Raw genomic sequence first — 25,402 nt, forward strand, 5'->3', positions numbered from 1 at the left:
CTCAAAAAAAAAAAGAGTCCTGACTAATAGAAAACAGCTTCCAATTGATCTAACTCTTTGCTTCCAAATAGCTAATATCATGTCCAGGGAAGATGCTTCATTGCTGGGACCCTGTGCGGAATACTGTGCTTCACACACATTGGGTGCTCACTTCATGTTTCTTATGTGGGTAACGGCACCCTCACCATCTACTGCCAACCTATGGGAGGAGGGTAGAGACCTGAGCCTGGGTCTCCCAGGCTGCCTCTTGGTGTCAGTTAATCTTGTCATCCGTGCATGCATTTTTCATCTCCTTCCTCTGCTTCTGCAGAGATAAATACAATCTGTCAGTCTCGCTTTGCAGGGGACTTGCCAAACATGTCAGTGATGGGGAGTTTATCAGTCTACCTTAAGCTCCTGTCTTCCATATGTAGACAGGAAACCATACTCCTGTGGCACAATGCTGTTTGCAGCTGTGAGTCTGACTATTTCCCTCTGAAATCGGGCTGTCCCCTGGTGCCCAGCTTGAGCTGGTGCTGAATTTATTGTCCCTAAAACATCAGGGCAGTGTTAGAGGTTCCTTGCCCACTGCTTCTTTCCCAGGCTGCTTGTGCCAGCTGCAGGGCCCTTGTGAGGCTGTTAGGTGTCTCTCTGTGGCAGATTCGTTGTTCCATATTTTTAATTACTTACTTTTACAGATCTTAGAATAAATCAAATTATCCATCTGTTATGCTACATTATGCCACTGCAGTTCATGCAGTTCTTTCTCATTGTGTGATATTTGTTAACTTGACCTTGCCCTCTTACAGTGTTCGTGCTCCTCTGTGTGGCTCTATGCCACCTTCCAATGGATCCCTATAGGGCATGTCAGTCTATTAGGGCCCCTGGCAGAGCTGACTGTGGGTAGCTCTTAGGTGGAACAGAGGTTGGTGGAGCTTGGAGTATTGCAGAAGGAGGAGAGTGGCCAAGGAACCACCTCTGATGCTATGCTGACCTGACATTGGTTTGGAAAGTTGGATTGTTATTAGGGTTCCAGAAATGAAAGCAGAAGTTGTAGCCTAGGTTTCTGGTCTTTAGCCAGAGGGCTGTTTTCAAGGTCAGCCAGGTGAGGTTGGGCTGAAAGGACATGACAGTAGCCACCTGCAGACATGTCTGTGACTGCCTCGCCATGGCTGGCAAGTGGTGCCTAACATTAGGATTGAGTCAGGGCTGATCTCAGACACAGCACAAATGGAAGTTACCTATTAGAGATTGATTTCAGGAACCATGTGGAGGACCCTGGTTCCCCAATTTTTTTTTCTCCTGCTGCCTAAAATTCTGTTAATACTGTTGGGAATTAATTTCTTGGTTTTTAAATACATCTCTTACCCCTCTTTGTGAGCAAATACAGACACTCCCAGAAGGGGTACCCCAGGGGTCATCGAACACCTCTACTATATCCTTTTTCTCAAGCAGTTGGGAATGCGTGGCGATGGGGACACACAGGGAGTTGGTTAAGGAGTCAAACTAGAGGAGGAAGGGAAAAGAAGACAAAATTTAGAACATTAACTGGGGTCTGCCCTGTGTGAGCTCTTGGAGTGGGTAAGCTGCTCAGAAAGGGAGGGAGGTCGTGTGTCCAACCCATCCACACACCTGCTTGTGGGGCTGGACCATCTAGGCCTCAGTGTCCCAGCAGCGAAGTGACACCAAGCCAGCCTCATCCTTTTAGGCAGCTCCTACTAATTGAGTACTGGGCACTGGGCTAGACCATCTAGAGAGTGAGGTTACAGGTGAACAGGCAGCAAGGCATAGTCCATGTCCTCGAGGGTGGTGACGGTTTAGTAGGGGAAACAGACTTTGACCAAGTCTGTTGAGTGTTATGAAGGGGAAAGGGGTCCCAGAAATGCATAGCAGGGGCCCTGTGTTGGTCAGGTGGTCAGTGAAGGTTTCTCTGAGGAGATGGTTGGAGAGAGACCTGGAGGAATAGGAACTAGCCTGATGAAGTTGGGCCCAGGGATGGGGAGTGGTGGGGAGAGGACACTCCAGGCAAGAGACAGTAGCGAACATTGAATGTTTGAGTTGAGAAATTCGTTGCAGGAGGAGGTCCATTTTTTGGTCCTTACATGGGATCATTTTCAGCAGATTCCTGAATGGAAGCACTGAGGCTACTTTACTGATTCCTCGGTGCCTGGGAGACGACCTGTATGTAGCTAGATAGGCTTCTGTGTGGAGGCACTTTGGTCAGAGGCTCTGTGTTCTACTGCTTCATCCTCCAAGGTACCACAGCCCAGGGCTGGGTCTGCTACCCTGGGTTGAGGACTCCTTCCCCCGCCCACCCACCCGCCTCTGGCCCAAGCCCACATAAATGGTCTTCTGACTTGGATATGGGCCCAGGTTGGAGCTCATTATAGCCTTGTGGCTGGGCCCTCCATTTTTCCTTCCAGGTAAGACCTGGCAGGCATCAAAGACTGCCAGGAACACCCCACAGGCCTTCTCCTTTAATGATCTTGCTCCTGCCCTCAGTCTGCATGGCCTCCTTAGCCAAGCTTTTCTCACCAGAGCCTCTGGTGACTTTTCACAAGCTTTTCCTCATTCCAACAAGCAGGATTCAGTGACTAATTGCTGGTATTTTTTTCCTCAAGACTATTTATATAGACTGTCATGTTGGGGGTGGGGGAGAGCAGGCTTAGGCTTAGGGGGAGTGATGTTTCCTGCTACTGCCATCATTAGACGGAGGCCCATGTGGCATTGATAGCCGCGCTTTGTCTTTATTCTTGTATTTTTTGTCGTTTCGACATTTGGTTCTTTGAACATCTAACATCCCTCTTATGCTTCTCATCTCCTACAGAAGATTGTTGTATTTTGTCCCCACTGAAGCTGCGTTTTTCTTTTGTCGGATTTCTCACTTTCTTCTTTATTGTATTTTGATCAATGTGGCCATGTAGGTCTGGGTTTTATTGGGAGCTTTTCATCTTCTTGGCAGTGGCCCTTGGGGCCTGGGTCTTCTTGCAAAAGCTGGGCTCTGCCTTAGGCCCCTGAAGCAGGCCTTTCCTGGCCAGGGCTGGACAGCCCAGCCTGTCATCTGTCCATGGACACTCTAGCCTAGTAGTTCTCAAATTTAAGCATGTGTCAGAGCACCTGGAAGGCTTCTTAAAATACAGATTGCCAGGACCCTTCCCTCAAGTTTCTGATTCACTAAGTCTAGGTTGGGGCCTAAGAATTTTTACTTCACACTAGTTCCCAGGTGATGCTGGTACTGCTGGTCCAGAGACCAACTTTGAAAACCACTGTATTAGTATAATTCCTTCTTTACCTTGAGCCAGTGTCCAGGGTCCTAGGGACAGGAGAATAGTGCGGGACCAGGTTCCTTCTTCTTCATACTGGGTCCAGCTCTCCGAAACTAAATGATGGCAGATGTTGGCAGTGGCATCATAATATTTAAACACTTTTAAAAGCAAGTGCTTTCACTTGCCCTGTATCATTTGATATTCAAAGCAGTTCCCTTGGTTAAGTAGGACAGCTTTTTGACAGATAATAGAAGTAAAGTTCAAATAAGTTAAGGACTCTTTCATAGCCATTCAGCTGGTAGTTTGTGGTATAGCCCCAGTGGAATCCAGGTCTCTTAGCTCCTATTGAGCTTTCAGGCCTCTGCCACTTACTAGCTATGTGACCTTGGGAAAAAACTACTTAACTCTCCATGACTCAGTTTATTGATTTGTAAAATGGGGGTAATAATAGTATTTGCCCCATAGAGTTGTTGTGAGGATTATGTGACTTAACATTTGGAAGGCACTTAAGAACTATTAAATGGTGGAACCCCAGAATCCATTCTCCTAATGACTGTGCAGTGCTGCCCTTAGTTTTGCATTTCTGTTGTCACAAGAGGCCCAGGAGAATGTACCACTACTCAACAGACAGCATTATCTTGGACAGTCAGGACAGGGCTCACTCACTTTGGAAAGGTCCTTCTCTTTATGGTCTGCACTGAGGGAACTGTGGATGGCGTGTGCATCTAGGAGTTCAAGGTAGAGCTGTAGCTGCTGGGCTGGGTCAGTGTGTGAAGTCTAAGACCAGGAAGGCAAGGCAGCCAGGTCATCAGGTCACTCCTCAGGAGCTGCTGCAGTTGAGGCCCTTGAGAACTCAGCCCTGGAGTGGCCCTTCAGGGGTTAGTCTGCAAGGAGGAGAAGCTCAGTCTGCCCTTTCAGTATTTTTCTGTCTTCCTGTCTCTCCTCCACCTTCTGACAGGGGCGTGTATAGAACTAGCTGAGGTTTTAAGTAGAGGGCTGGTCCTGATAATGCTAATAGTATGCAACCTATTGAACATTATGTGCCAGGCACAGTTACATTGGATACCTTATTTAATCCTCCCAACGAAATAATTCTCATTTTACAGATGAAGAAGTTTGGGCAAAGATAGTTTAATTATGGTTATACAGAAAGGAGATCCAAGATTCAAACTCAGGTCTGTCTGGCTCCAGAGCCCGTGGTCTTTACCTTTGTGAGGCTGCCTCCTTGTATTCTACCGTGATGTTTCTCTCTGGGGTGTCATTTTCCCCCTCCCATGGGTGCCTAACCTTGACCTGTTCCCAGTATCCTTTGCTCCTTAGCTTAGTGTCCAGGGTCCAGGACTGTGCAAGTTTTTTATTCACCTTTGTATTTTCTTAGAACTTAACACAAAATCTTATACAGAGGGTGACCATATGTTCTGTTTATGCCTCTTGTCCCAGCGCAGTAATTAATAGTGCTTTTTTTCCACTCTTAAAAGTGTCCCAGTTTGGACAATAAATTATGTGGTCACCCTACTTACACATGACTGGTTCTCCCAACCCAGGGACAGTGGCATTTTAATAGGGGACCCTGAAAGACAGAATTATCTTTAAGACTCAAAGAAACAAACCCCAGGTGGTAAAATTTTAAGCACTTTTATAGCCCATTGGGCATGAGGATTTAGACAAAGTTTCTGCTCAGCACCCCACAAACCTACCACAAAGGACTATTTCTAAGACCAGACTTGAGGTCTGTGAGGGTCACAAAGCCAATCAGATTTATCAAGACAAGAGTCCCACTGTGGCTTCATAGAAGTGTCTGACAAGCCAGGCCAGAAAAGGGGAGGAAGTGTAAAAAGCTTCCACTTTCCCACTTCTCCCAGGCAAAAGAGCCCCAGCCTAGAATTTGGCTGTCCACAAACCCCTTAGCCTTCCTGCAGGAAAGAGCTAACTGGGGTTGGTCTGTTCCACTGTGCTGAACTCAAGCCCTGGTGGGAGCCTGGGCTCTGTGTCCCAGTGCTTTTTTGTCTCAGGTTCTGCTCATCTCTGGCTCTACCCCTGTACCCTGGACATGGGGCCATGCCCAACCACAGCCTTGGTATGTTCAAGTCACATTCCAGACTGTGCCTTTGCCCCATTTGCAGGCAGCTGAAAACTGCTGTGCATATGTCAGTTCACACTTGAACTGGTTTAATGTTTTTTTCTTTTAAGTTGCAATCTAAAATTCAGCCAGACAGGCTTTAATGAGCACTAAATCGTCAAGCCTTTTGTTTCCCTTCCTATTCAAACCATAGAGATTTTGTGTTTGATTCAGCAACAATTGCTGAATCTTAAACAAACCATTTACATTTTGACATTAACTATTTTATGAGTGTAACTTTTTCATTGGCATTAGAATGATCGCAACAGAAGGCCTTTTAATGACTTATTAGTAAAAGAGTTAAAAGGGTCTGTGGAAGGTGATTCTTAACATTTTCTTTGAAGAAAATAAAAGTAGATTTTTATCTGAATTCACTTGGGTAATACATGCAGACTTTTAGCCTTTCTCCTCCTAGCTGAGTGACTTTCGATCTTGTTGAGGTCATTCTTCCTGGACACCCTCCTGGTCAAGCCCTCCATTTTTCAGATTACACCTAATATTGAAGCCACCCTCTTGCACAGTTACTTGTCTAATAGAGTGCCTCTCTGCATGTTTCTGTCAGCTGTTAATTTTGTCTAATAGGGACAGGAACTATTTTCATTCTTTGCTCTGGCCTTAAGATGCTTAGCTGAAGACCCTGTGCACTCTGGGCCCAATCAGCATTTGTCGACCAGCTGACTGGATAAAGAGCCTCAGACAAATAGCATGCTCACAAACGAAACCATCCATCATTCTGTCTCCAGAAGCTGTGAGTAATTGGGGGTTTTCTCCAGTGTTTGAAGATCTCCACAGAATGGGAAGTCTTCACTTTCCTTTTAGGCCCCCATTCCAGTGTCTGATGAGTCAGGTGTAAAGGCTTTGGGCAAGACCAGGCCTCCCAGGTTTGTTTCTGCATCAGGGAAGCTCTGTGTCCTTCTTAACCTGGAGGACACCTGGTGAGCCCTGAGCCTGGCTGGGGAGTCAGCAGACCCCACTCTGTTCGATTTTCTCCTCTGTTACAATGTGACAGAAGTGGCTAGGAGCAGGAAACCCATGCTCACTCAAGCCATGAGATAAGCCACATGAAATGGCGCTGGCCAAGGAGGCCATGTTGACCCATCCCCATGGAAAACCAGGAGCCTGGGTGCTGTTCTTGTATCTCAGAACTAGAACTAATTGTTCGCAAAGATCTTTCCAAATACCAATGATGCAAACTATTTGGATGGTTCACCGTATTGTTCACCATATTTAAACTGTCAGAAACCTTAAATATCTAAGCAGAACCCTAGCAAACAAAGGATATTTTGGGGACTTGTTATGTATGTTGAACAGCAGAGAGACTTGTAGTCTACACTACTTCCAAATCCTGGAAATGAAGCATTTCAATGTTGTCATTTTCTGCTATAGACCATCCCACGGTTGTTGCCTTTCCTTTTGCTATTGAGAGATGGCTCATTCGTAAACATTTCTACAGTTGTGTAGCAAAAGCAAAATAGGCCTTGCTTGATTCCATTGGCTCTGATTGAGGAGATGAGGAGGTTGGAAGGAAAAGTGAGTGATTTCCTAGCACACGTCTCAGAACTCCTGAGAGCAAGATTTGAGTGAGTAAGGAAGCTCCTTCCTGAGCCACTAAAGGCCTATTGAGAAGGTGTATTGCCTACAGCTTGGAACAAGGATTGGCCAGGTGATTTCCCTGGGGCCCTCATACCCTGCTGGACCAGCCTGCTCTGCTCTCCCTCAGCCTTTGGCACCTAGGGGGATAGTTTTACCTCTAGCTAGTATAGAGGACCCAAACTAACACCCTCTTTGTGTTCTCTAATAAACTTGATAAATCTCACTGTGAAAAATCTCCCATACATTTTAGCCTGAATTTTCTTCTGCTTAACCTTGTTGACCCCACCTTGCTTCCCTCAAACTGTCTGAGACAATTACTGGGAGATGTTTGTTGAATAATTAGAGGCCACAGATAATTTCTCTTTAGCTCTCTGTCTTCCATGTTCCCCACTCTGTGGCCTCCCTTTAGCCAGTTCTAATTAGCTTCTTTGATCCTTCCTTCCTGTCTCTCCCTCTAGCTTGTTAATTACACTTCTCCCCCATGAATTCTTCCTGTACTGGCTTTGCCTATCTAGCCAGAGGAGCTGAGAATGAGAATGTAGGGCCACTCAGTGGGAGGTGGTACATTCTTCTTTGTCCCCTACCACAGGTAACCCCTCGCACTTCTGAGAAGCCTGAAAACCCAGGCACTCTGCCTTTCTTAGCAGAAAGGTAAAAATAGTAATTTTCATTAAAGAGTATAATGTGTTACGATAAAAACAACTATTAAAGATTATGAGTGAATATAAAAAAAAAAAACAACTATTATTTGAATGCTTGGTGTTTGTCAGGAAGTCTGCTAATCTCTATATATTATCACACTTCATCCCCACAACAATCTCATGAGATAAATATTATTAATCCCATTTTATAGATGAAGAAACTGAGGTCCAAAGAAGTTTAGTAACATATTGCAGTCATACAGCTTGAAAATGCTGGAACTAGGACTTGAACTCAGGTCTCTCTGACTCCAGAGCAGCTCTTACTCAGTAGTTTGCTTACTGAGTTTGGACTTTACGGTAAAACAAAAGTCCAGATCACTGGCTCCTAGCCCACCAAAAAACAGACACACCCTGGGGTAAGATGTCAGCTATTTACCCTCAGTGTAGAAGAGGCTTTTTTTGTTTAACATCTTTATTGGAGTATAATTGCTTTACAATGTTGTGTTAGTTTCTGCTGTATAACAAAGTGAATCAGCTATACATAAACATATATCCCCATATATCCTCCCTCTTGTGTCTCCCTCCCACCCTCCCTATCCCACCCCTCTAGGTGGTCACAAAGCACCGAGCTGATCTCCCCATAGGATGCAGCTGCTTCCCACTAGCCATCTGTTTTACATTTGGCAGTGTATATATGTCCATGCCACTCTCTCACTTTGTCCCAGCTTACCCTTCCCCCTCCCCATGTCCTCAAGTCCATTCTCTACTTCTGCGTCTTTATTCCTGTCCTGCCCCTAGGTTCTTCAGAACCAGTTTTTTTTTTTTTTTAAGATTCCATATATATGTGTTAGCATACGGTATTTGTTTTTCTCTTTCTGACTTACTTCACTCTGTATGACAGTCAGAAGAGGCTTTTTGAATTGAGATTATAAAACTTGGTGCAGAAGCAAGTTGGTGTGGTGCTATAGGTCTTTTGGGAAACCTCCTTCTGCAGAAAACAAGACTCTCATCAATTCTTGAATTGCTTTAATTCTTAACTCACTTTTCTGACAGTTTTATCTCTCAAAAGATTAAGGAAAAGGGCTTCACTGAAAATGTATTCTGAGCATCACGAAGGATTTGTTTGGTGAAGTGAAGGTGTTGGAAACTTTAGCAGAAAGTGGCTGTGTTTGGAGAAGCCAAGGGAAATGCAGAACTCTGAGTTTTGGAGAAAGCAGATTTTAGAAGGTCCAGGAAAAAGTAGATATGTTGTTTGGGCAAGAACTTTGAAGGGAAGGATGACTCATAGTCTGAACAATGAAATGCGCTTAAGATAGTCACAAGTGATTACTGCAAGGAACAGAGAGGAAACACCTAAACAGACCAACAAGGCCGCATGGGGAGCTCTTAGAGTTGAGTTTCTGTCTGAGAGATGATAAAGGGGCCTATAACTGAGGACAAAGGTGTAGATCTCTGAGAACACTGTCAGGAATACTAGGTGGGTGGAACCTGGGATGCTTAGAACAAAGAACCTGCCTGAGCAGTTACTGTTCAGAGTGAGAGGAATGGCAGGGAAGGCCTTGGGCCCGCTGCTGCAGTCAGGTGATTCAGTGTAGCAGATGACAGGGTATCACCATCCTCTCTTCTATTTTGCCTCTAACTTCTCTTTTAATAAGAATGGCCTTCCCTCCAGAAAGAGTAAAACAAACATGGCTAAGAAGAACTTCAGCCCAAAAGTGTGAGGAAGGAGAAGAGCCACTTGCTTCTTAAAATTAGTTAGGGTCTGAAACATCAAATGAAAACTTAATGATATCATCATGAGACCTGTGCATGTGAATGTTTAAGCATCACTGAGAGAGGAGTAAGGAGGCAGGATGGTAACTGTTTTGCTTTTCAAAATAACAAGGCAAGTTATTGAGACTTCATTTATGGGCATTTCTAAAGAGAGGTGATCTCTTGGAGCTAGTGTGGGTTCCATGAAAATAGACTGATTTAAAGCTTAATATCCCTTCCTTCCTCCTGCCCTTCCTTCTACAGAATAGTACAACCATCTTACGCGTACCACTTGATGGCTTTTTTGAAGTGAACATACCCATGTAACTACCACCCGAGTCAAGAAATAGGGTTTTAACAGCACCCCAGAAGACTCTCATGCTCCCTCCTAATTCTAATTTCTTTTTTCAGGAAGATTTGCCAACCTAGGAGATTAGACCGCTGTTATAGACAAAGAGGGAATCTGCATTTCAGAAGCATTTGTCAGAATCTCATGATAATCAAATAGATCAGATAGAGAAATTGATGATCAAGTAGCTACAAATCCGCATGTCTTTAACAGTCAGACCTAATAAAGGTTTGTTTATAAGTGGTTAAGTGTCAGCAGAGCCTTCACTGTAGTGATGTGCCAAAGAGATCATGTCAGACTCTGCCTGTCCAACCTGCATTCAGGTTCTCATGTGAGGGCATGGGGGCAGATGACACAGATTCGGAAGGGATAACCAACATGTTAGACAGAATGAAGATCCAGAAGAATAGTGACAGGCTAGGACGAAGGGCCCAGGTAGCAAAGCAACATTTAAAATTTTGTTATTATTCGATTTTTAATTTTATAAATTACCCATATTTGTGGTTTGGTTTTGTTTTGTTTTTTTAAAAAGTCTTACCACACAGGAACAAAAGTATGGTGTCAGTCCACCGAATCATTTGTAACTTGTTTTTTTACCTTCTCTACTTGTGTTCAGGGCCATTTTGGAGAACACTTGACTCATCAGAGGGTGATATGAACAGCCTGCAGGGATTTGACCTAGGCAGGCCCACTGTTGAGTCAGTTTTGTGACACTACTGCCAAAAACCTAGATGTGCCTCAGGTATTAGGGGCAGATGACCTTGGGTCAGCGTGGCTGGGCCCACTGAACTCTGGAGGGGTTGGCCCAGGGGGAGTCCTGTGGATAGGTGTGAATACCACCTCTGCAGGGATTTGTCAGTACGTGGGGCAGTGTCCCATAGAGCATTGTCAAGAAGGCAAAGGATTTCAGGAGTCACATGAAGAATGACTGCTGGATCCCATGAGGCTAGATTTGTGAGAGGGGATCTTTCTCTGGGCATTTGGCTTCTAAGGTTCAGAAGGGCTGACCTGTCAGGGCCGGTTCAGGTGACTCTACTTTGAGAGGGCAGATTCGGACCAGTGGATATAAGCTACATGAAAGCAGATTTTAGCTCGGTAACAGAAGACGTTTTTCTAGCAATTGGAAGAGTTTATAGCTAACGTAAGGATGAGTCTCCCTACTGCTGTAATCTTCAACCTTGCAGCCAGTTATCAGACATGCTGTCTGGATAAAAGGTTGGGCATTGGATCTAGTTATCCCAAATGCTGGTTCTCAGATCAGTGCCAGGCCTCCTGGTAAGGCTCATGTGAAGCATTTGTGAAAAATCAGGTGTTTGAGCCCTATCTTCTGAGGCTGTGATTCAGTATGTGTAGGGTAAGGGTTAGAATCTGTTAGAATTTTCAGAAAGTGCCCGAAGTGCTCCTTGGAGAAATGGCTTATTCCACAGCAGGTGCAGGAAAAGTACTATATCTTGTACAAGAACATCTTGTGCCAAAAAGTATGGAGGTGCTCAAAGAATGATGGAAATGTGTCAAAAAGACACAGAAACCAACATGAAAAGGCTCTATTTTTTTTTTTCAGATTTAATCAGGTATATTTTACATAATCATAGAACTGGATTATAACCCATAGATTAAATAAGAATCCATACTGATATAAATGAATGAATAAGTGAGGAAGAAGGAAAACTTCTTTTAGGTAGAGTGCCAACAAATACAGATAGAAGCAATGATGGAGTTTGAATATCATCCTTTGACAAACATCATGGTATTAATTATTTTAAATAAGAATTACTGATGAATGCCAGAACTAATGGGTGAAAGTTTGGTGAGGAACAGGCTGTCTTCATATCTTAAAGAGTCTCCTCACAAAATATTTATCAATTCAAAAGGGACAAATAATATCTTTATAGTGGAGAAATCTGGCAGACACCACCATGATCAAGTAATCAAAGTGAACACAGCTACTTGTGAGCCTGAATGACATCATGTGCCTCCTGATATGATGCACCGAGAAAGACAAGACATTGCTTTTGTGGCATTCTTGCCAACCTACACTACCTCAGTCTAATCAGGAAAAGACATCAAGTTCAGGCTGAGGGACATTCTACAACTGGCCTGTACTCTTCAAAACTGTCAATGTAAAAAGAAACCAAAAAACAAAAAAAAACTGTCAATGTAGTGAAAGACAAAGACAGGCTAAGGAAGGGTGTGTCAAGGTTAAAGGAGATTCAAAGACATGCTTCTCAATTCATCATGTAAGTCCTGGATTGGACCTTGGACCAAAATTATTTTTCTAAAAAGGATATTATTGGGACAGTTGGCAAAATCTGAATATCTATAGATCATGTATCAATGTTAATTTCCTGATTTTGATAACTGTGCTGTGGTTATGTTCTTAGGAAATACACACTTGATACATTTAAGGTAAAGTGGCATCAGATCTGCAACTTACTCTCAAATATTTCAGAAAAAATGTATAAACATACAGAGAGAAAATGAGAAAACGAATGTAGTAAAATGTTAACAGGTGACTCTTGATAGGAGTCTTTTTTTATTTTGCAACTTTTCTGTAGGTTATTTTTCTGTATAATTCTCTGTAGTAGTTTTTAAGTGCCCAGTCTGAAATGATTTAAGGGAGGGGGGAAATGCCCAAGGTGATTATGATGCAGAGCTATGTTTGAGAGCTACCAGATGTCAAGAAGATTCTTCAGTGCCCCTTCCTCTGCGGCCCCTTTGTCTCTCCAGAGGTAGGAAGATTATCATTCTGTGTGTTTGTGTCTGGAAAGAGGTTCTAGAGATACTGTTGTGAGCTTTATCATTGTGGTGAACTGTGGGTGTCCCACATTTGCTTAAATGACTGGCATCTGGTTGGGGACTGTATTTGAATGGGTCCAGTGATTCTCCTTCTTTTCTCCAGTGTTCAGAGAGAACTTCTGAGGGGCCTAATGTGGTTCCCACCACAGCTAGGTGGTATGAAGCTTGTAACAGGCTGGATGTTTTGTTTCTCCTGGGGGCTTCACTTTCATGTGGAAGAGTTGTACTTGGCATTTATTTTTTTGGTGAACCTATTCTGTTTTTATTTAAGTTGGTAACTGTCCACATCTTGATTAACAGATGCTTAACCCTATTAATCCCTAGATGGCAGGCTACTATAGATCCCTAATGAACCTATTTCAGGAGTACACATCCTGCAAGTCCTTGTGTTTCACAGGTGATGAAGGCCACACACTAGGGCACAAATAAGATGAGGCCATCGGAGAAGGAATCTTTCTCTCTGGGCAAGAAGATGAGCATGCACAGTGTCACCAGTCAGGATCACAAATGATTAAGCCTGCAGTGTGCCCCCTTGCCCTACTGCACAGCATCTTCGCAGAGAGCATTTCAGAACAATGGTAGCTTTTTCTTCTGTTATGAAGACAGAAGAAATAATAATTGTCCTACTTAGAAATATTGCAGGGACTCATGAGAGGGCACATACCCCATGTGTCTCATGTCCCCAGTGTGCCGTGGACAAGCCTGATATCTAGGTTTGGACTGAAACTCCGGATGACACAGGCTCTGCACCAGGGGTTTCACCTTAGTATTTCCTCAGCCCCCGTCGAACCGGTCAACCTAATCCTTATTTCCCGTCCTGAAACTCTGCCTTTTTGTTTTTCTCCTTTTCCACTGATTCAAACTCCCTTTTTAGCCCTTGTTGTTTTGATTCACCTGTGCACAGGATTTCTGTGCATTTCCTGTTTCTGTGCACACACCCTGGTGCCAGCAGTGCCTGCTTCATGGCCCTGTGCATTACAGAGGACCCCACACTGAAAAGGGCCTGTGTTTGATTTAATGCTCTGCCCTCACCATCTTGAAATTCCTAATAGCTTTAAGAACAACTAAATGTTCACATTTTCATGAACATTATGTAGTGAGTCCTGAGTGACAGGGAAGGAGGAGGGCAGCTTCTGAATCTGAAGTGGGCAGTATTCTCATGAGCCCCCCGGCCACCCTGAGATCAGCTCCACCACCTCCTCAATGCCTCCTAGACACTTGCTCAGCTTGGTTAGCTGAAATATGACCTCTGACCCTTGGCATATTGCCCACATCAGTCACCCTGACCCAGAGCGTTTGGTTTCTGCAAATGCAATCACTTCCATTTCTGCGTGCACCCCGCCAGCCCCCCGCCTTCAAGATTAACAGAGTAGCAGCTGCTGCCATCCCTCTGCACACAGACAGCTGACTCGCCTGCTGATTGTGAACATCCCAGTAATCCAAGTGCTAATGGTATTTATTCAGTCCAGCCAGCTTAGCCCTGAACAAGGTTTATTCTCATTTATCTCATTGGAGACGAGCTACGTCCTTAATATCCTTCTGTTGACTTTGAGCACACCAGCGCCACTGATGTCGCTGAGAGGCGTGCCAGGCCCCTGCCCTTCCAACTCACTCACATCCCCAGCTGTCAGGACACCCATCTTCCAGCCAGCAAGACACCCCTACCCCCACCCTCAGGCGTGGGCCACAGCTCCGGTCCTGAGTCTGTAGGCTAGGAGGGGGATGAGGCCAGCATACATGTGCCTGGGGCATCTGGGGTGAATAAAAGCAGTGTTCTCAAGGATATGGTCTGGCCTCTTTGTGTAGCAAACCCACTATAATTATAATCTTTCAGTCACAATGTATTGTCTAGCATTTTGGCACTCATTAGCTATTCTATCTTTAACTCAAGGTAGTTTTAGCTCTGCCTCACAGGTGAAGAAACTGAAGTGAAGGGTCTTGCCCAAGGTCATCAGCCATTGTTTACAGGATTCTCACCAAGAGTTCTCCAGACTTTCACCCTGGCACATTCTGTAGACCTCACTCTGAGCTATTTTGGGCATTTCTTCCCCCAAAACATAGCAGTGAGCATTCAGAGCCCAAGGCTGAGCTGCCTGGAGAGAGAGGGGTTCTGAGAGCATGTTGGTGTCTGCCCCTCTAGGGCAGATTGCTCAAGAAAAGCCCTTCTCTGCTGTCCCTGCCTGGATGGACTGAGTGCCATCTGGAAATGCTAGCCTGGTTTTTCCTACCCTCCTGATGTGTTTCCTCAGCCTCTTTGACTGGGTGGTGCTAAAAGCCTTTTTTCGGAAGGGTATCGTATGGAACCCCTGATGTGTCCGTGGAGCCACTGAAGCCCTGAAGCCTGGGGTAGAGCTCAGAGTTACGTGAGTTCCCTCATTTACGCCAGTCAGGGTGTGGGCCCAGGGCTGCTAAGGCTGCACTTGGCCCCACTCAGCCATAGGCCCACATTTGGCCCATGGTCCTGCTCTACTTACCCAGGTTTTCAGGACTCTGCTGCAGGTGAAAAAGTAAATTCATTGCCTTATGAAAGTGATTTTCGCAAGTGGCAAAAGGCATCAGGCTTTCCCTTTTTCTCTCTGGTTTACTTCTCCTGTGTTTGAGTTCTATTCTTTCCTGCTCTAAATGACTTCCCTCCATGGGGATGGTTTGGGTTGGGATGGGACCTGGCTGCTATTGGCATGGCTATAGGTGCTTCTGGCTTACAGCAACCTACCTACCTTGTGAAGAAGAGAACTTCTCTGTCCTGACTCCAGTGTAGAAGACTGAAAAGCTCTGATTGCCAGTCCTCGGCAACCAACGGAGGGCCTGGTGGGGGGCAGATATGATGAGCCAGTATTGGGCCATAAGCCCTCCCTGCGGGGTTGGGACCTGCCCCCTCAGGACCACAAGGAGTGGAAGAGGCAGCCATCAGTGGAAGGGAAGAAAGGGGTGTCAGTGCCTGGTGAGGAAGAAAGGATGCTGGGCAGATACCGACACACACCACGTAACAGTCGGCCTGACCTGGGAATCGTGAGCTATGCCTGGCTCAGAGTGTCCCTCCAGCTCATCTCCCACCCTGGGGTCACTGTCCTGAGGCAGGCCCTTCTCCTGGGCCCTCTCTTGTGTCTGTATGCCCTAGAAGTGCTTGTTTCCAACTCCCCATTTTGCCTTGCGTGTGTCGAGGAAGGAGAAGCAGGAGCAGGTTCCGCTTGCTGGGCAGGGTATGGGTCCTGTGTCTCCTCATCCTCAGGCGCAGCCTGACCTGCCCTTGTGTCAGGAGTCAGCTGCACTCCTCAGCCCCGTTTTCTATGATTCTTCAGGGCAGCCTTCCACTGAATGGTCTGCTTGCCTCTCTGTACATGCTCATGCTGTTCCCTGAGCACATGCCTGTCTTCTGGTGCACAGGCTGTCTTCCTCACTTGTACTCCAGTCTTCTGCAGTCTCTCTTCTTCCAGGCAGCCCTCCTGGCTCTTCCAGACCAGACATTCTTTCTCTGAACCCCCACAGACCTTAGGTTCAGAGCCACCTGGTACAGCCTAAAAATTACATAGCCGTTCATTTATTCACTCTGAAACCTGTAAGTAGAATACGGTGGTGTGGTGTCTCTCCTATGTGTGGAGCCTGGCTTGTTGAGTGTTGAGTGGCAGAGAACAGGCTGAGTGTCCCCAAGGATCTGTTCTGCACGTGGGGCTTCTCGGAGCAACTGCCTGGACAGTGCCTTGCCTCTAGATCTTTCCTAGGACAGTGCTTTCTGGCCCTTTCTAACTCACACTGGGGCTCTGATAGACAAAATGCTGGGGAAGCCATATATCTTCTTGGCTTTTGGCATCTTTTGTTTACTCCCATTGGCTTATTCTTTCTCTGGAGGATCCTAGGAATTTGCCTACACAGTATGTGCCCTCGCCTTTTGCCCCTGGTAGTTTGTTTTCTTGTTTGTGCTGTGGTTCCCTTTGGGGTTTGAGTCTTCTCTCCCCTTCTGCCAGGTGAAACCTGGGTGGGCAGAGTCCCAGTATTATTCATGTCTCTCCCCTCTCCCAATACTGCCCAAGTTAGTGACAGGGCTGCTACTCTGGGAGCTGCTTAGGCTGGGTCTCCTTGGAGGCCCCTCTGCTCCTGAGCTCTGAGCTTGTCTTTCGGGGTTAGCCAGGTGATTGTTTCTGGGTCTTGTTCTCAGCAGATCTGTAGACAAGGATGAAGCTTCACATGACGTCTTTGGAGGGCCTTGTCTGTGCCGCTCTGCAGGCCCACTGGGGATGGGGCTCCTAGGTGCTGTTCCCTGAGGCTGATGAGATGTTGGGCCTCACAGCCCCCCTTCCTTGGGAGACTGTGTTTGACGTTTGTGTGAATTTCTCAGCGTGGTCGACTTCTTTTCCTAGACCCTGCCTGTTGTGGGTGAGTGTTCCTCAGACACATGACGGCAGAGACAGCCCTAATTAACTCACGCTTTGATGAAGTAGCTGCCTTTCTCAAGGTGGGGGAGCAGGGGGCAGGGAAGAGGCTCAGCTCCATAATCCCTGCATTGGCGCCCACCTGCCTATCTGGAGAGGAGCTGTCAGCCTTCTTCCCCAGGGACCCCAGTGCATCTCCAGGCTGCTCCTCAGACACAAGTGAAGTTGCAGTGGGAAAGGCCAGCACCCACCCTGCGCATCCTTTTGCAGAGAAGATGCAGAGGGATGCAGGCGCCTCCCATTTTACAGCAGGAAAACTGGCTCCATGTGCTAAGTCTGCTTCGAACCTTGAAGCTGGGGCCTGGTAGGAGTAGTGGGTGGACCATCAAGGACTCACTTGGGCCCCATTACCGTACCATCCAGCCAGCTTGTATGGGGTGCCTGCTGTGTGCCAGGCCCTCTCCTGTGAGCAGCAGTGTGCTCTCTCTCTTGTTACCTGCCTCCCCTTTTCTCTGGGTTTTGGATCAGGAATCGACTCTCTGATTTGTCTGTACTCTGCCGTACTCTCTCCAAGATGTTCTGAGGGCCCCCTGCTAAGATTGTGGGTTAGGAGAAACAGGTGCTTTTTGGGTCTCCAGGGTACTTTGTGGTGGCCATGCTAAGATAAGGCAGCCAGGGCCCAGAAGAGACTGGGTGCCCTCTGTGTGCTTGCTGTCTGCGTGAGGGTGACAGCCACTGTCTCACCTCTGGTCCAGCCTCTCCCCTTGCTGCTGGTCTCAGGCTTTTTACATGCCTGCCACCTTTCTTTTCTGAGGCCTCATACGCTGCCGATGAAGGAATCTTGACCTTCTTCGAAGGCCTAACTACACAGATCTCTGCGCTTGGCACTTGCTCCTTGATTCCTCATCAGTTTGATCTTAGAAAGTAAGGGGTTCCCAGCCATGTCCCTGTCTGGCACCCTGCCCTAGAGGAGGTCTCACCCTCCAGGACCCCCATCCTTTCATCCATGAGCGCTTTGCCTGAAATATTTGTTTAAAGCTCATCACTCTTTTTTTTTTTTTTTTTTTTGTGGTACACGGGCCTCTCACTGCTGTGGCCTCTTCCGTTAAGGAGCACAGGCTCCGGACGCTCAGGCCCAGCGGGCATGGCTCACGGGCCCAGCTGCTCTGGGGCATGTGGGATCTTCCCGGTCCAGGGCACGAACCCGTGTCCCCTGCATCAGCAGGCGGATTCTCAACCACTGCGCCACCAGGGAAGCCCCAAGCTCATCACTCTTTCTCTAGCCCAGAATGGGGACTGGCGTTCCAGAGGCAGCTCTGGGTTCTTTGTGTTTCAGTGTTGCCCGTTTGTTGGTTGATGCAGTCAGTCATGGTTGTACACATATGTTGCTTCATTCACTCCTTACTGTCCAGGGCCCTACGCCATGGCAGACCCTGTGCTGAGTGCTGAGATACGGGGACAATCATAGTAGCTGCTGTCACATAGTGGAGAGTCCAGCAGGGAGGCAGCTGGGTTAGGATCTACTCAGGGATGCAAAGGCTCCCTGGATGTTGTTCTTTCTGCCTGCCTCCCTCCCATAAGTGTTTTTACTCTATACTGTCTGTGTGCTCCACCCAGGAGGAGAGAGAGAGGAAGGGGTCCCTGGCCCTGGAGCTACACACCCTGAAGGGAACAGATCGTTAGTGATTCCCCCAGAGTGTGATGCACCTGGGATCATGGAAGGGGGAAGCACGTAAGGCTGGCTTGAGGAGCGTGGAGGAAGGCTTTCCATAGGAGGGACACTGAAGTAGCACCTTCAGCATCAGAGGGATCTTAAAATGGTAGCGGTGATTTCCATTCCCAGATCACCCCAGCCCATTGGCTGATAGGGAGTGGACACTGGCCTGGGGCCCTTGGCCCTGTTGTCTGTGCCATAGGCCATTGTACCCAGGTGGACCTACACCAGTTTGTTTTTGTTTCCCCAGATAAGTTCTAGCTTGTCCAGAGTGGGAACACCCCCTGTGCACCTTGTTCCTCCCCAGGGATGGCTGCTGTGGTGGTAGCCCTCTTAACCTGGGTTGGGCCCAGGGGCGTGCCCCCAAGTTGGTGAGTAGGTGTGAAGTCCTGCTTTCCTGTGCTTCCCCCTCCAGCAACCCAAAGGTCCAGGTGGAGGCCATTGAGGGAGGAGCCTTGCAGAAGTTGCTGGTCGTTCTGGCCACGGAGCAGTCTCTCACTGCAAAGAAGAAGGTGCGTTTCTGCTTCCTTTTTCCCGCCCAGACCCCAGCACACCCGTGGAGCCTAAAAGACAAGGGTCCCTTTCCGGGTTGTACACGTCACCCTTGGGGGCCTGAGTGGCCATCCGCTGGGTGGCGTAGGGGGAGAGGTCCCCTTCACCTAAAGCAGCACAGCAGTATGTGAGGCGTCTGGAGGCCTGCTCCCACGGTGCAGTCTCAGGTTCAACACCCTGGTTTCCTGCCCTGGGCCTCCGTTTGTCCACTGGGTGGTGTTGAAGGTGTCTGATACCTCTCCTGGCTCTCACAGCCCTGGGTACTGGGGTGAGCTATACCCAAGGGTGGTGGTTGGGGCCGGGAAGAATGGGACCTGGGCTGGGGTAGCTGGGGCACCTCTGGGTGCTTGCCCCAAGGCCTAGTTTCTGTGGCCCCTCACCCATCTGGATCTGTGCCTCCCCAGGTTCTGTTTGCCTTGTGCTCCTTACTGCGACACTTCCCCTATGCCCAGCAGCAGTTCCTGAAGCTGGGGGGACTGCAGGTGCTGAGGAGTCTGGTCCAGGAGAAGGGCATGGAGGTGCTGGCCGTGCGCGTGGTCACTCTGCTCTACGACCTGGTCACTGAGAAGGTGAGTGCCCAGGCCTGTCCTGCCTCCTGTGCACTTTGCTTTGTGTTTGTTTCTGGCCATTTGACCCTCCCCACTCCCCATATCTTCCATCCATTCCCTACATCCTCATAGCTGAGTGTCCTGAGCAAACATGCCAGCCCTGAGCTGGGCTGACAGGAATGCTGTGGAGCCCAGGATTTCTGAGATGTCAGGGCAGATGTCCTGTGGGAAGTGACTGCTGAGCTAAAACCTGAGGGCTGGTGAGGAGTGGGAGGGGAGGAGGGGGCACTGGCAGTGGTCAGGGGTTAGCATGATGAAGGGTCAGTGTGACCAGAAGCCAGAAACAGCCAGGATCAGCCCTTCATGGAATAAAAGGTCATTTGGCTGAAACCTAGGGTGCGGGTGACCAGGAGCAGCTGTGTCTGGGAGCCATCACAGCAGCCAGGAGACTGAGGAGCCAGGGACTGGAATGATGCTGAATCTTAAGATTCTAGAAACCTGGAGGTGCCTCCTCTGGGAGCTTTGGCTCTGGGCAGGGGCTCAGACTGGCTGCCACTGAAGGACCCAGGGACCCACGGGCTTGCCATCTGGGAGGAGACTTGGTCCCCAGCCCACTTTGGTGTTTTTGAGCCTGAGAAGTGTCTTAATTAAGGAGAGGGTAAAACCAGCCAGGACTGATTCTTAATTCAGCTGCTGCAGAGAGCATTGGCAGGGTTTTCTCAGCTGCCTCTCTGGGGCCACACTCTCCCTACAGCCAACTGCGGATTAGTGGAGCAGGGCTGGGCAGCCGCTGGAAACCACTTCTGAATGTTGGAGGAAGAGGGGCCCAGCCCTTCCTCCCTGGCCCTCCCCTGCGCACCCCTCCCGCCAGGCCTCAGGCCAAGGATCAGGGTTGTCTGTTGCTGCTTTACTCTCCACCTGTTGGCTTTTGTGTGTGTGCACTCACTCACTCTGTCTCTCTTGTCCTGTCTTGTCTTTCAGCCTCTCCCTCTCTCTCTCCCCCTCTCCCCCTTTCTCTTCCTCCACCCCTCTAAGCTGCAGAAACCCTGTTTCTCAGAACAGCAGGCAGCCATGTGGTCCTCACGTCCAATTAATAAGGCCAGGGCACAGCTGACATCCTGGGAGTGGGCCAGCAAGCCAGGGGAAGGACATGTACACAGGCTTGGCATTTCCCGGGAGAAACCTATCACTTTGCCCTTGTGACTTGGGTGTCTCTTTGCTGCCCCCAGCCCTGGCGTAGCGGGCACCGTGACTTTGCTTCATCCCTGGAGAGCTACCACTGGCAGTCTCACCAAGGCTGCCCTGGTGAGAGGCAGGCCCCTGAGTCAACTGGCCCCGGAGCCGACCTTTGAGGCTTTGGGGTGCTGTGAAGATCAGGGAGGGAGTGGCGTCTCTCTGCAAACAGTATGGAGACAGCCATGCTCCTGCAGGTGGAGGACCGTGGAGGAGTTTCAGCCAGAGAGTGTTAGAACAGATGGCAGCCATACTTTACACTTGAGGCAGTCAGGGCTTCTTGTTCTTATGGTTTCTCAGAGAGAATAAAGAGCTAGTCAAACTAGCCAAACCCATCTGGGGATGGGTCCAGAGCTGCCTGAAGGTAGAGGTGTGACAGGTTGCCAACCGGGGGGTGCCATGCACCTTGAGGGCATCTTTGGTGTCGGGAGGTAGCAGCTGAAGGCAGAATTCCCATGAGAGTGTGGGACCACCTCTCAGATTGTTAGGGTCCTTGGCTCACCGGCTTACCCCTTCTGTGGTCTGCCAGACCCCAGGCATTTCTTCTTCTGTCCCTTGGCTCTTGGTGGGCCCTCCACTAAGAAACTATGCCCTGACATCTGGGCTCCTGCAGAGCTGGGATGCCCTCCTGTGGTCATGAGCCCACGTCCTCTCGTGCCTTCTTGGAGCTGAAGGGCCGCAGGGGTGACCTGCCCGCTGGTTCCTTCCACAGGTGTTGACTGGGTATCTGCCCTGCCGGTGCTGTGCCAGCCCCATGATCCCTGCCCTCCTGGTGCTTTCAGGCAGACATTTATCAGAGAATCTCCTAGAGCATGTAGGCCCTGGAGGCTTATGATCAGGGCCCTAACCTCTTCTGGGGAGTCAAAGGAGGTGCTGAGTGAGAAATGAGGGGTGAGTCAAGTTGACTGTGGAGTCAGTGTTGGGTGAGAGGGTGCCTGGAAGTGGGAGCTGCACGTACATAGATCCTGGGGGAGAGTTGGTGTGACGGGTGCCAGAGTGAGGGCATGTGTGGGGAGGAGCCCAAGTGCAGGCAGGGCCAGATCCTGAAGAGCCTCCAAGTCCCAGTGAAGGGAGTCAGTCTTTATCATCAGAAATGCCAAGTTGTGAAGGGTTTGGGGCTGTGTCATTGTCTGCTGTCAGAGGACTGGAGGATGCAGGCTGGGAGCGGGAGGCAGGAGACTGCAAAAGTGCAGTGAGGAGCAGCGCCCATGGGGCAGAGAGCTGGGAGGACTGGGATGTGTTTGGAGGTGGAGCTGGCAGGACTTGGGAGTAGGAAAGGACTTCTCCATCCCTCTCAGCCTTTTCTGTCCCAGGATGCTGACCCCCCTCCTCCCCTGCTTCCTCTGCCAGCTCCAACAAGCGCCACAGCCATCAGGTTCTCCACTGTGGCCCCTGATCTTTTTCTGGGCTTCCCTCTTGCCTTCCCTGTCATCTGCATGCCTCATCCTCCCCTGGAGTTAGGGCAGTGATTTCTTCTTTCTTCTTGCAAGTACATTTAGTACAACCAGTATGGGACATCTCTACCCATTGCCGACCCTTCATCTCTGCATAGCCTTCCTCTGACATTTGAAATAAGTTGGTAGACTCCTGGTGGCTTGCCGTGACCGTATAGTGATTAGTACTCTGCATTGTGAAATAAGTTGGTAACTTGTCGGGTTTCAGGTGTTTCCTCTGGCAGCCTGGCAGGATCGGTTCCCACCATATTCTGATGGGGCTGGGTTTCTGCACTTACCAGACACAGGCCATGCATGTGACTTCCTGCCCAAACTTTCCTCAACTCCCGAGGCCCTCAGCATAATGGCCAGGGACTCCCAGGGCTCCGAGCATTCTAGGCCCCAGCCTGGCCCTCGTGCCCCATCGACCATAACAGCCTGCTGGTCTTCAAACATGAGGTGGACCCAGGCCTATTGTTGCAACCCTCCTGTGTCTGTGGACCCTACACCCTTATCCCCTTGGTCAACTCCCACAAGCCCCTCAAGGCTCAGGGACTGGCCAGCCTCCTCTGTCGCCCGTGCCCTAACTCCTGTGAGGGAGTGGATCTGTAGTTGTGGTGATGGTGATGTGATGCTGCTGCTGGTACAGCTAACGTTTGTTGATGGTGAAGCTCACATTGTGGGTGTGCTCTCTGTGCTGGGCACTGGCTGCATGGTCACTGTCCCACTGAGTTCTCCCAACAGTCCTGAAGGGGTTACGTCCTCTCCTCCACATCAGAGATGATGGCATTGGGTCTTAGGGAGGCAAAGTGCTAGCCCAAGGTCATTCCGTCATTCAGCTGTCAGTGGTGGAGCAGGAATTTGAATCCAGACTGTCTGCCTCCACACCACCCTGCTAGATGAAATGTATCATGATATTTAGGACTTATTCAGTTAATTTTTAATCTCCTGATAGATCCTGAGCTCCTTGAGGGCAGGGACCATGTCTCCATCTTGGTTTCTCCAGCACCTGGCACATTACACAGTTGTTTTTGATGAGTGGATGGATGGACAGATGGGTGGACATATGGATGGGCTGGAGAGCATGTGTGAAGCTATGAGTCCAGTTGGCCTTCTCCCATGAAGGGCCTTTGAGGCCCAAGGGGAAGGAGGAAGAGGGTACAGACTCTTGGGTCAGCCATGTGCCTTCGAGTCTAAAAGGCAGGGCTGACTGCTCTCTTTGTGTTCTCTCCCCTTCCCACACCCTGGCCCCTGGCCGTGTGGATGGCAGATGTTTGCTGAGGAGGAGGCCGAGCTGATGCGGGAGACGTCCCCAGAGAAGCTGCAGCAGTACCGCCAGGTGCACCTCCTGCCAGGCCTTCAGGAACAGGGCTGGTGCGAGATCACTGCCCACCTCCTGGCACTGCCAGAGCACGATGCCCGCGAAAAGGTGCTACAAACGCTGGGTGCCCTCCTGGCCACCTGTCGGGACCGCTACCGTCAGGACCCGCAGCTCAACAGGACGCTGGTCATCCTCCAGGCTGAGTACCAGGCACTGGCTGCCCTGGAGCTCCAGGATGGCGAGGATGAGGGCTACTTCTGGGAACTCCTGGGCTCTATCAACAGCTTGCTGAAGGAGCTAAGATGAGGCTGCCCCTGCCACTGGGACTAGACCGGGATGCTGCTAGTGAGGCTGAGGGGCACCGGCTGGGGTGGGCTCTTCAGGGGATACCAGCTAGGAGGGAGGACTTCCCCACTGGGGCCTGGGCATCATCTGGGCAGTGCTGGCCTGGCCATTAAATGGAAGCATGAAGGCCATTGTCTGTCTGTTTACTGTGTGTCTGTGCAGACTGGGCACAGTGCTTTGGTGGTCTTTGGGTGATAGCGCCCTGAGGTCCCCTGGTGACGTGCTGGGTGGTCAGTCCAGGGCATCCAGTAACAGGCCCCATGGGAAGGGTCTGGGCCCAGGAGTTGGAAAACCCCAGTTGGGACCCAGCTCTTTACCAGCCAGTGAGTGGCTCTGTGACTTTGGGAAGTCATTTAACTTCCCTGAGGCTGTTTCCTCATCTGTCAAAGGGGAATGCTATTAAATGAGAGAAAACATACATAAAGCACTACACCAGTGCCTGGCACTCGTGCTTGCCACCTCCTCACCCAGCTATGTCGGGAGGTCTGGGTAATCATCTCACTGCCCCCTTCATCCTGTGCCTACATATTAGTTTCAAGGCCACTGGCACTGGCAGAAACCTGAGGGCATCTCCACACGCAGGGATGCCGTGTCAGCCCAGGCAGCTGATGGGCGAGGCTGGAGCTTTTGGTGCTGGGGCCTGAGTGGTGGGACTGCGGTGGCTCCATGCCCTCTGGAGGCCTTTGGGTGTAGGCCTAACTCTGGGAGAGGAGTAATCTCGATAAAGCTGGTAGTGGGAGCCCAGGCCTGCCAGGCCCACCTTACAGGGCAGAGGTGCTTCTCTGTGCCCTTGCCCCTCTTCTGTGTCCGTGGTGATCTGCACTGAGCTGGAGGAGGCGGCCTTGGAGGCAGGGGCAGCCGAGCCTGACAAGTCGCTGCTCCCACTCCAGAGAAGCTGGGAGCCTGCCGCAGGTTGCCATGGCAACCCCTGCTCTGGGCTTTCCTGATTTGGATTCTGGTGCGTTTGTTTTTCTGCCTTTCCCAATGCACCAGAGGCTCACTGCTGCTGCTCTGGCAGCCCCTCCCAGCCTCCATGTAGAAGTCTCCCCATCCTGGCCTTGCATGTAGAAATCTCAGCTTCACTGAGCTGAGGAGAAACTGAGGCCCAGAGAAACCTGGGGCAAGTTGGTGGCTTCCTTCCCTGTAGTCTCTTTGCTCGGCCTCAGACCCTCCCCTGCCCACCTCATGCCACAGCACACAGGAAGCCTGGGAGTGCTGCTGGCTGCAGAGAGCTCTCCCAGGAGGGTGGGAGGAAAGCAGGAGTCTGTTGAGCCAGGGTAGGATGCCTCAGGGCTCAGCCGTTGTGGGGATCAGACCCAAAGTCTATCAAGTGTTGGATACCTACTGACTCACTGCCTTTAAAACCTCTCAGTAGCCTTCGAAGTACATTTTAC

General features: G+C 49.4%; 1 protein-coding gene across 2 annotated transcripts in view; it reads left to right on the forward strand.

Annotated features, from left to right (window-relative positions):
• SIL1 (SIL1 nucleotide exchange factor) overlaps window positions 1–24,170 on the forward strand; it is a 294,377-nt gene extending 270,207 nt beyond the window's left edge. Inside the window, exons 8-10 of one of the 2 annotated variants that reach the window (XM_082837179.1) lie at window positions 18,992–19,088; window positions 19,533–19,697; window positions 23,613–24,170. In XM_082837179.1, the coding sequence (XP_082693305.1) occupies window positions 18,992–19,088; window positions 19,533–19,697; window positions 23,613–23,969 (619 nt within the window). In that variant the 3' untranslated portion in view covers window positions 23,970–24,170. The remainder of the gene's footprint in view (window positions 1–18,991; window positions 19,089–19,532; window positions 19,698–23,612) is intronic. The other variant, XM_082837178.1, reaches the window with a different exon arrangement.
• Window positions 24,171–25,402: the final 1,232 nt, after the last annotated feature.

Source organism: Leucopleurus acutus, assembly GCF_964270905.1.
Source record: "Leucopleurus acutus genome assembly, chromosome: 3".
Classification (NCBI taxonomy): Eukaryota; Metazoa; Chordata; class Mammalia; order Artiodactyla; family Delphinidae; genus Leucopleurus; species Leucopleurus acutus.